The 11,670-nt window shown below is 35.1% G+C and overlaps 1 protein-coding gene across 1 annotated transcript in view; it reads right to left on the reverse strand.

The window, feature by feature from the left end:
• The window catches only part of HELRODRAFT_165393 (hypothetical protein), a gene marked incomplete at both ends in the record, with an annotated part of 4,380 nt that extends 2,771 nt beyond the window's left edge, over positions 1-1,609 (reverse strand). The window contains one exon of the mRNA XM_009031982.1: positions 1,443-1,609. Within this exon, the coding sequence (XP_009030230.1) occupies positions 1,443-1,609 (167 nt within the window). The remainder of the gene's footprint in view (positions 1-1,442) is intronic.
• Positions 1,610-11,670: the final 10,061 nt, after the last annotated feature.

The raw sequence follows: 11,670 nt of genomic DNA on the forward strand, positions 1-11,670 counted from the left end.
GAAGTACTCGCAAAGCATCAACAACTATCACACATTTTTGTAGACCTTGAAAAAGCATTTGATCGAGTTCCCCGTGAAGCAATCAGATGGAGTCTACGTCGACAATTCATTCCAGAATATTTTGTTCGACTTGTGATGGAAATGTATACGAATACTAAGACTTTTGTCAGCACAACGGTTGGAAACACAGATGCATTTGACATCGGCGTTGGAGTTCACCAAGGCTCGATTCTCAGTCCACTGTTATTTATAACTGTGATGGAAGAAATCACAAAACCGATACGCACTGGTGACATTTGTAATCTAGTATATGCTGATGATATCGTTTTAACAGCCACGTCTGAGCAGAATGCAGCACAGATGTTTGAAGATTGGAACACCAGACTCGCCGATCATGGATTCAAAGTCAACATCAGCAAAACCAAAGCAATGAACACTGGTGAACCCATCCAATCCACAGCTACTGGACGATGGCCCTGTTCAGTTTGTAAAGCTGGTGTAGGTAACAATTCAATCAAGTGTCAGCAGTGTAACCAGTGGTGTCACAAACGTTGTTCAAAAATAATTGGTACTTTATCTAAAGTGTCCAATTTTGTTTGTCCTGCTTGCATCAATCCACAACAACAAATTCGAAATAGCACTGTTTTTGAAGCCATTAAAATAGAGAAAGTCACATCGTTTCAATATCTAAGGGATATTCTGGATTGTACTGGAACAGCTGAAGCTGCCGTTCGAGCACGCATACGTGCAGCCTGGAATAAATGGCATCTCCTTGCCTCTATATTGATGCGGCGTGACATCCACTACCACTACGATCAAGACTTTATAAATCTGTGATACGTCCGGTCTTGTTATATGGTGCAGAAACATGGATAATGACAACCAAACTGGAACAACAACTTCAACGAACCGACATGAAAATGCTCCGATGGATGCAACGAATTAGTCTAAAGGACCACATCAAATCTACCAAAATCCTGCGTCGTGCTGGTTTAGATGATATAAAGGACGAATGCCGGCAACACCGTCTGCGGTGGTTTGGTCATGTCAAACGAAGTCGAAACAGTGCCATAACTTCTCTTGCAGATGTTGAAGTACCTGGCACACGTCCCAAAGGCCGTCCAAAGAAGTCCTGGTCGCAAACAATCGAGCAAGACATGAAAGCTCTAAATTTAAATGAAATGGATACAACTGATCGTCTAATTTGGCGCAAAAAGTTGATGGCAAAGAAAACAACGTCCTACCTCGGGAAACCGGGTCTCTGGACGCAAAACGAAGATTGATTGATTGATAGTTCGACAACCAGGTCTGCCACAAGGAGTCTATGTTGGGCGACACATGATTTGACATTTTTGAATAGTCTTCGGTGTTGTTGCTTGACAGCGCAGAAATCAATTTGCGTGGCTGATGGTCCACTTTTGTATGTTATTAGATGTTCTAACCTCTTTCTAAAATATGGGTTCAGTAAACAAAATCCGTGACTTACAGCAAACTCAAGGATGCGGTTGCCATCTTCATTCCGTTCTCCATAGCCAAAACCGCGATGTACGTTGTCAAAACCATCAGTTTTCTCTCCAACGTGGCCATTGAGATCGCATCGAATCAGCATTATTTCAGATTTCGATATTGTTGAGATGGTGTCAGAGAACGCAGCCCAGAAGTTATTTTTCATCTCTTCTGATTCGCCGGTCTGTGGTGCGTATGCAGAAAAATAGTCATTCCAACATCATTTTTGGCCGTCTTTCGACCATTCCAGAATACTTTATATTTTTCTTTGTCTTAGTTGATATGACAGACACCATTCGATTTCCATCGGATCTCTTGAAGGCTGCAGATGTCAATCCTTCTACGCTCGAGCATTTCTGCGATTTTCATGCTGCGGCCAGTCACTGATCCAATGTTGAGCGTTCCAAGTCTAAGTACCATAGAGGGGCCATTTTGAATTTTTGTACAATATCCCTCCATAACCCATATAACCTACAATATATATATAATGGCTATATATATATATATATATATATATATATATTTATGTCGTATATATATATATATATATATATATATATATATTCATATATTCGGATATTACTGATTAAATTAAGCTGAATCAATTAAAATTGAAGCAGTCATAAATCACACAAATTTATGATTTGCTGATTTACATTTTCCTACAAAATGTAGACATGCAATAGTCGTGTCATTTCTTGAAAAAGTGGGGCAGATCAAAACGATATCAACAAACCTATCAATAATATGTCATTTATATATAAACCGATCGTAAACAATTTGCTCTTAATAGTAATAATCTCATGCCTGTATACCTATCAATCTGGTTTTTGACAGTTTCATTTCACTGAAACTACCCTACTACACATCATTCGGGAATTTATGCTGATGCAGATGCCTAAAAAATGTCTTTGCTAACATTTAACATTCGGCCGGTGTAGATCTGATGTTTTATTGCTTAATCTATATCAAAGTATTGATAAATTGATGAAGATAATTAATTGAATTAAAAGCTACCTAATTGGACTAAACAACAGGTCTTATGTCTTACCTCAGTGTAGTTTTTTCTGGTTTTGTACAGGAATTTGCAGTGGTCGCAATACTGATGTAGGCGACTAAATTTTTTGTAGGTATTAATCTGTGAACATTTTACCAATTCTTTGCTTCACTTTTCTCTTTCTTTTTTCTGTTAATATTAGATGGTTGCGAGTTATTCTTCGTTGATATAATAAAATTATATTATCGCCTTAAATTGGCTTGAAAAAAAACAAAAATTGCGTGATTTAAAAAAGAAAACCCGACGTGATTTTTAAAGAAAAACGAAAATCTAACGTAAAAAAAGAACGAAGATTCAACTAATTAGTAAAACAGAGAAATTAACAATTATCAATGAAATGTACAAACCAAATGCCGACGCGATCGTCATCAAATTCGAATCATGGAGCCGGCGTCAACGGGTTGGCTTGCGATAAAAGAAGCACAATTTCAATTGCGAACAGTGGGTTCTTTAGAAATCAGATACTGTCACATGTTTTTCTCCTGCCGGTGGATGTTGTAGCAAAATTGCCGCTAAAAATATTTGAAGAAAAACATTACGACACCCTAAAGGTAGCGGTGGCATCAACCTATTATGAAAGAACCAAATCACAGCTTTTCGCCCGTGTGCTCTGGGCAAACAATAAAATCTCCAGTAGACGTCTATCTATCTCAAAGATTTATTGTCGAGAGCTAACAAATTCAGCGCCGGAGACCATATAATGCGTTATAGATTCATACAGGTATCACCGACGACAATTTTACCAGTTATCTCAGCTCAGAAGAATCTTGCTCTGAAACAAGTGGGAAGTTTAGCTGATGATTTATTGCCATTTTTAAAAAATGATGTCCTCACTGTGGAATACTATATAAAAAACGATACCACAAACAGCAGCAAAACATCTGGATAAGCGTCGACGGCACCAATCGAATCGATAACCAAGAAATCCACGTATGGTTTATATGGTTTGTGCAACAGATTCACATAAACGAACCACCAGACGATTAAAAAGCTCAACAAATTTTCAACACTGATCCATTGACACTGGAGAAAACCAACCAACATGCCACAGTCCCAAGCCTATAGAAATATAGTTAAGTCTGAAGAAGGTGAACAAATTGTAGAGAGGCGGCCACAAGAGGAATCTAATGAAATGGAACTTATTCTGAGCAAAAGCATAGATGCAACTACATATAACAATCGCAACTGCAAAATACTGAGCAGAATGTTGCCATGTTATCAGCAACATCATACATGAATGATCCTCTCCTGGCTGTTCTTTTTCTTCCTCCTTCTCCGGTTTAGCAGCAAAAGTGTCATCATCACAAAAAGAGTAGAGCAGAGCATAGTTTATCATCCTTACACTCGAATATATCTTACCTAAAAAGCACTCGAAATTGGATAAAACATTGCATGAGATGTCAAAAAAAGATTCGAACCTGAACTAAAGTGTCAATCAGATTATCAGTAACAACAACTTCAGAATTATAACGTCATTATTTACTTATAACACCATCAACATCACAAAAAACAAGATCGACGTCAGCCACATCAGGACCAACAACCACATATTTCGAGAAAAATCAAATTCAACAAAAAATAGCTCCGCCTTCTTTAACGGAGTGTATTGTAGAGGGCAAAATATTTATCGTTATTACTGTGAACATTTTGAACATTAAAAAATTGTTATAATTATTATAGGTTTAATTATTTATTCGTATATCTGTTAGAATGGATACGAGTGTAAAAAAATTGATTTTTGTAAAACGGGAATTTCATACCTGATTTAAATTTAACAATTGAAAGCTCACCAAAATATGACACGGATTAAAAGATTGAAATTTGAGACCACTTTATTTGTTTGATTTTTTATTTAACAATCCGTTCTTACATTTTACAAATTTTGGCTCGCCGACAAAATGGCGCAGCAAAAGGGCACAGACAAAAAAAGCGCAACATTAAGTTCAAAAAAAACGCTGTCGGAAAAGGCTTGAATAAGGTCGCAAGACAAAAAAGGTCGCGAGCAATAAGGGCGCTATGAAAGTAAGATTAAAATTAAAAATAAGTATAATATTTAATGCTAATGATTATTAATTTATACTCAAGTAAAGGTAATAATTTATTGCAACGTTTACTCATAAAGTTAATAACAAATTCATTAATATTATCGATATCACTTCAATCAAATAATTAATTATTAAATAATTTCACCTGCTACTCAAATTGAATACTACATAAACAAATAAAAAAAACTTCGAATATCGCAATTAAAATTTCCGCTAAAATAACTTTTAAACACAATAAAAAAAAGGTAAACTAGATATAAATAAACGTAGAAAATATATAAATAAAAATATTATGTAAATTTCAAAAATTGCGCCCATATAACTCGTGCCCTTTTTGTCTTGTGCCCTTTTTTTGCGTCCTTATTGTACGCGCTTTTTTGATCGCGCCTTAAATACACTGCGCCCTTATTGTTGCGTTCTTTTTGTCTGCGCCTTATTTGCTGCGCCTTTTCGTCGTGGTACCTAAAATTAGTAGTCTTCTATTTATTTATTTGTTTGCCAGTTTGTTCGTTCAGTCGTTTATTTTAAACATGAGCTCGGCCTTCGACTTATTTATTTATTTATTAAAATTTTTCTGCAATATTTTTCAGAGCCATCAACAATTTTTTTGACAAATTTCAATTCTTTTTGGATATTTAAATAAAGTGGTTAGCATAAAAACAAATAAAAGGTGGAAAACATTTGCAGCAAATATACAGTTTTTTTGTTAAACAAATTTTTAAATAATATTTTAAAATAATTAAAATCTTTTCTCACTTCTTGTAAATTTAAATGAAAGAGTTAAACAAATTTACTCCATTTTATTCCATGTGTTTTAGACAAAATTGTTGCTCAAAACTTTTTCATTTTCAAATTATCATCTTTTTCATTAAGTTGTTTTAAAATAGTTCAAATACAATTACAATTATCAGTTTGATTAATCAATTTGCGAATAACATTTTGGAAAATGTTTATATAAATGATTTGGACGAAGAAAATAAAACAGTGGGTTAAGTATTTTTTCTTATAGAAATTACCGGCATTCCAAAATTATTTTCAAAACGTTTTCATAGAAATTTGTCAATGCAGCAACGGACTTAATTCGAAATTCAACTAAAGTGTTAATGGATAAAATGGATGATGGTCAAACAGAGATTATAAAGCATAACATGTTCGAGACAACTTTAACAAAATCAAAAAATACGTCAGACTTTTATATTAAAGGTGAAAAGGGAGATACAAATATATCTCTTAAAGGTAATAAAAGCCGTGGAGGCAATAAATATTCAATTCAGGTGCTTTTTTTTATTTTTTTTATTCATATGTTGTAACTAATGATGTAGTAAGCCAAACTGAACCCGAACCATTTTTGTGGCCAAACCAAATAGAATCCAAACTTTATAGGAAGGGTTCTATTCCCATCTCTAGTACAAAAGCCGTCGCAGTAATTAACAATAAATGCGCATACATGTTGCAGCACAAGTTTAGTTCGCAGCAAAATAAGTAAAAGTCAATTTGTAAACAGCTGTATAAAAACTAGGGATGCACCGGATTTCAAATCCGGCCGGGGCTGGACTTGGCCGAATTTAAAATTCAAAAACCGGCCGGAGCCGGGGCCGGATTTTAGTTACCATTTTACATACATTAGAAAAAATACTCGCATTTACGGTTATCTACATGTTGAACATAAAAAAATAACACCAAGCAAATAATTAATTAATTCAAATATATGAATAAGCTGTCTGATACACCAAATTCAGTACACAAAGATCAGTTTATAATTTATGCATATATGCATAACCCATGTTAAAGCACAAAGAAAATTGTCCAGCTCACTGCACAATTAGTGATGTTGTAATTATGTGTCATGTATACCTAGCCTACCTTTAACATACTATATTCTTAAATTATGCGCTTATGTATCTCTTTCTCTCTCTCTTTCTTTATATATATATATATATATACATATATATATATATATTATGTAGCTATATGATCCGTCATATACAATTATATAGTATATACACGTGCTCAAGTTCTTTTACACAAAGATCAGCTTATAATTTATGCATAACCCATGTTATAGCATAAAGAAAATTGTCCAGCTCACCTCACAATTAGTGATGTTGTTATTATGTGCCTTTAACTTATTGACATAAAATTAATTGAATTCAATAAAAAAAATTTTTCTATTTATAACATTTCAAAATGTTGATAGACGCTTAAATCCGGCCCTAAATCCGGCCACCAAATCTGGCCGGATTTGAAAAAAAAGCTGGATTTTGGCCGGGGCCGAACTTCGGTGCATCCCTAATAAAAACGAACGGTGTGTAAAAAATAAGTTTAAAATAATTTGAACATTTGAAAATTGACAATGTATTATTTTTACTTTAGATTTGTAAATTTGAAGTATGAGTTTGCTTTTTTGAATTAAAAATAGATATCTGTCACGTACTCAAGGAACAGTGATTTTTGCTTAAAAACCTACTATGAAATTTTTCTTTCAAACTATATCAAGCATTTGTTTAACACAACTGTTTTTAAATTTGTTTTGGCTAAGTTGAAATGCTTCAGCTGTATTTCCTAAGTAATACAAACAGTAGACAAAACATATAAATATTTTCAGATAAGTTTTTTCTAAACTAATCGCTGAAATGTTTGTTTAGTAAAATATTAATATTATTTTTTATGTATTTGAATGAAATTTGCTGAAAGCTAACTAAGAATCTTTTAAACATCAGATAAACTTAGTTATAAAAAGTGAATAGATTCTTTCCATGACATATTAGTTATAAGACATTTTATGAAAAAATGAGTGAAAATAATTGGTTTCTTTGTTATAATTTACAAAGGACTGTTAAATAAATAAATTTAAAAAGTCTTCTTATTATTTTTGCTATGCTGATTAAAATAACAAGATAAATGTTTTTTATAAAATTTAATAAAAATGGGCGTCATAAAAAAATTATTTTAGGTTATGATGTAAGTCTGAAAAACATCGGCTGATTTCATAAATTATAAAAATTACATTCAATTTTTTTTAATAGTTGAAATATGTACTTGAATAAACTTCAGTTTATTTATAAGTCGTGTGAAATTGTATTAATTTGAATTTTAAAAAAATGAATATGTTGAATTATTAATCTTAATGTGGTTTCATTGATTACTTAAGATTGCATCTTGCTTGTTTTGTGAAATAGCTAAATCCTTTGTTTTAAAGATTACAAATTACAATATACAAGATAATCCAGATGTTTCTTCCGGGGATATAATGGATATTACACTGTATGAAAATAATGATATATTGACAGATTTGGGTAAAGACCAAGAAATAGAAGTTAGATATATTAGTTATTTATTTTAATTTAATAATTTAATTTCAATTTATTTCTTCTAATTGCAGCTAGTTGTACCGACAGTCGTGAAAACAAATGAATCTGAAAATAGCAATATAACACTTAAAGCAAACCATTCTACGTCATATGATTTGTCTGGAAATATCACTGCTAGCAATATGTTTCAATTAATGTTAACCGTTATTATTGTGGATAATACCACATTCATTAGACGCTGTAGAGGTGTTTATACAATTTCTCTATGTTCTCGTACACAGGAGCAAATGCACATTAATTTGGCTAATAAATTACCAAAATATTGTTATGATATTTTGATAAGAAAGTATAAGTAAGTTATTTTTTCAATCGTATTTAACTATTATTTATTTTTTTATCCACTTCCTGACGCATTAACGATTGATTTGTTTGGTAACTGCATGTACGTATTACATATGTTTCTAATGTATTAAGGTTTTCAGTGATAATTGAAAAAAAGTTAAAAAGTTTAATCAAACATAAATAAATAGTAACAAAGACAAAGAAAAATGTAGGTGGATAGTTGAACGGAAAGCAAAGTTTTTTTTATTTTGTGTAGATTGTGACAAGACTATTTTTATTCAATACAACAATAAAATAATTTTCCGTCGCGTGTTTTTAAATATTATTAAAATGTAACTCTTCTAGCTTTTTTGTCAACAAAATGTTTTATCAGGTTTGAAAAATCTAAATTTTCTGTTATTTCTTGCTCGAGAGATAACTTGGCTAAAGAGTTATGTCGATCTTGCAAATAGTATGTTTTGATAAGCTTCAGTTTAAAAAACAACAGTTACATGTATTTTAAGAAAAATGCGCAGAACAATCACACTTGATGGGCTAATTATCCAAATTAAATAAAAGCCTTCACATATTTACATAATCATCCAGTTGTTCAAATCGTTCATTTAATTGATGATAGTCTAATAAGGGGTTAAAAGAATTCCACTTCAAGTTTCTTCTCTGGATTGGTTCGTCAGCAGCGTTTTTATCAAAATGAGGTTTTACTCGTCGCACCTTCTTCATTGGTTTAAATACAGGCTCGAAGTTTATGTCTTCAGCTAATTCTTCAGCCTCAACTATTGCTTTTTTAAAGCCAAACATTCTGTAATTTTTTAAACACTAAACACATTTTTAAGCATTTCTGTGCACTGTACCAAATCCATGTCCTTGGTCTGCATCGCTTTACTATCAACGTTTATGTGATAACTATAATCTTTTAATTGTGCTGCTAATGTAAGTTCTAGTCGTTAACAATGAAAAACCCTAAAAAATGGGTTACGCCAAAGATCTATTATCGTGAAATGAGTTGGGTTCTTTGGACAGCTAAACAGATGGGGAACATCATCAGGAAGTAATTGGCATATTGGACAGATGTTGCTGGCCCTACTGTCTATTTTCGATCTGTAGCTTTTGAGGGAGATGCAGTGACCAGAGCGGAGCTGGGCCAGTTTTCTTCTCAACGCTCTGGGCAAACTCTCTTCTGCCTTGTCTATTTTGGGTGTTGGAGGTGGTCATCCGTTGAGCAGCACAGCGGCATGATAGGTCTCCGAGGCGAGTTTCGCAGCACTGCAATGCAAGGCCGATGAAGCTGCCTTTAACGCTCTGCTGTCGGTATCTGTGGGCAGAACGGTTTGCACTGTCTGTACATATTTGCTGAATAATGTGTGTTTTATATTTCTGTCGAGTCGTGGTTCTCTTGTAATGTGGTGGCAAGGGTGATTGGTATTATGGCATTGTAAAAGGAATTGAGATGATAGTAGGTCCGTATGCTGCTTTACTGATAGCATCAGGCATTCAGAGTGGAGATGTTGTTCCGATGCTATTCCGTGGCATCCGGTGATTACCCGTAAAGCAGCGTTTTGTGAGCGTTGTAGTCTGTGGTAGCTTGTGTCGGAAGTCAGTGGAGACCAGGCCGGGCAGGCATACTCAACTGATCGGCCAATCGCCTTGTATGTCTGCATTAGTGTTTCCTTGTCTTGGCCATAGGTTGTTCCACTGAGAGCTTTTAAAATTGAATTTCGCTTAGAGGCCTTAGAAGCTGACATCTTGTGACGCTGCGAGAAGGAGAGCATCGTGTCAAAGGTAAGGCCTAGAATTTTTGGGTTATGCTCTAGAGGAAGAGTTTGGTTATTGACTTTGACTTGCGGGTGATAATGGTATTGCGATGTGTAAGTGGTAAAGAGTGTTATTGTGGATTTGGATGTTGAGATCTCCAAATTACGGTTGTGGAAAAAGTCATGTAACTCCGTCAGGTAACTGTTAAGCCGCCGGGTCAAAATAGCTGCATCTGGACCTTTAGTATAGATAGAGAAGTCATCCGCTTATGAGATGATTTTGATGTCCGGGGGTGGTGCAGGTGTTTTTGAGACATAGAAGTTGAAAAGTGAGGGGGACAACACAGAGCCTTGAGACACTCCTGTGTGGATGATTCGTTGTTTGGAGTGCTGTTGTCGAAATGTGGTTGATGTGGTACGTCCGTGCAGGTAATTTGACATCCAGCGTATAACAGATCTTGGGAGTGTTGTGGTTAAAAGATCCGAGAGCAGAATACGGTGGCTGACCGTGTCGAAGGCCTTAGAGAGGTCTAGGGCGGCAAGAACGGTGCGATGAGCTGTTCTTTTGTGATTAAGGCCATTTGCCATATCGTTTGTTATCGTGGTGAGAGCGGAGGTTGTTGAGTAGTTTGGACGGAAACCGTGTTGATGATCCGCCTAAGTTAGATGCTTTGATAGGATTAGGAGAAGGTATTTTTCAAGGATCTTGACGGCTGGGCAGAGTAACGATATTGGCCTGTATGATTTTGAGTCGCTATCTGGTTTTCCAGGTTTTAACAGAGGGATGATTTTCGCTTTTTTATAAATGTCGGGAATTTTACATGTAATCAGGGAACTATTGAAGATGTTGGTGAGGAAGGAGATACCTAGAGGACCTAAATGTTTAAGATGTATGATGGTGAGGTTGTCGGGGCCGGAGGCTTTCAAGGGTTGGATTGTTTGATAGCCGTTGATACTTGATCTGGGGTAAAGATTTGATGGTCATCAAGAGGGAGGTTCTTGATGGACCTGGTTGTGAATCTATTTAATTTGTCGGAGATGTGTGTTTTGAATGAGGTAAAGGTTTTATTGAATAGGTTGGCCATCTGTTTATTATTCGTTATTGGTTTGTTATTGAAAGTGATGGCATTATTTGGGTATTGTTTAGGCTTACCGTTGAGAGCCTTGATGGTGGACCATAAGCGGTTTGTGTTGGTGGATTTATTGAATGTGCCCAGGTATTCCTTCCAGCGGGTGAGCTTTAGATTATAGATATTTTGTTGAATGACAGTTGAGAGAGAGTTGATGTTGTCTGGAGTAGGGTCCAAGGATCTGAGACTGTCTCGCTGATCCATGAGGTCCGTGATTTCTCTGGACAGCCCTGGTCGTGAGAGAATTCTCCTTTCTGAAGGAATGTTGCGAGCGCTGGCGGACGACAAGATGTGACGAAACAATTTCTCAGCTGCCGAAGGGTCATTGGGAGGAACAGATTTTGCGAAGGCCGTTTCGGTTTCTTCAGTGTATCTGGCCCAGTTGGCCTTATTGAAATTCACGATTGTTGTTTTTGGAGTTTTCGTGGGTTCCAGATCAGCGTGCAGAGTAATGTGAATAGGGAGATGGTCAGAAGACAAGGTGGTAAGTACGGTCCAATCTATAGAATCTGATGCTATCGAAACATC

This window comes from Helobdella robusta (genome assembly GCF_000326865.2).
Source record: "Helobdella robusta unplaced genomic scaffold HELROscaffold_8, whole genome shotgun sequence".
In the NCBI taxonomy this organism is placed as follows: domain Eukaryota; kingdom Metazoa; phylum Annelida; class Clitellata; order Rhynchobdellida; family Glossiphoniidae; genus Helobdella; species Helobdella robusta.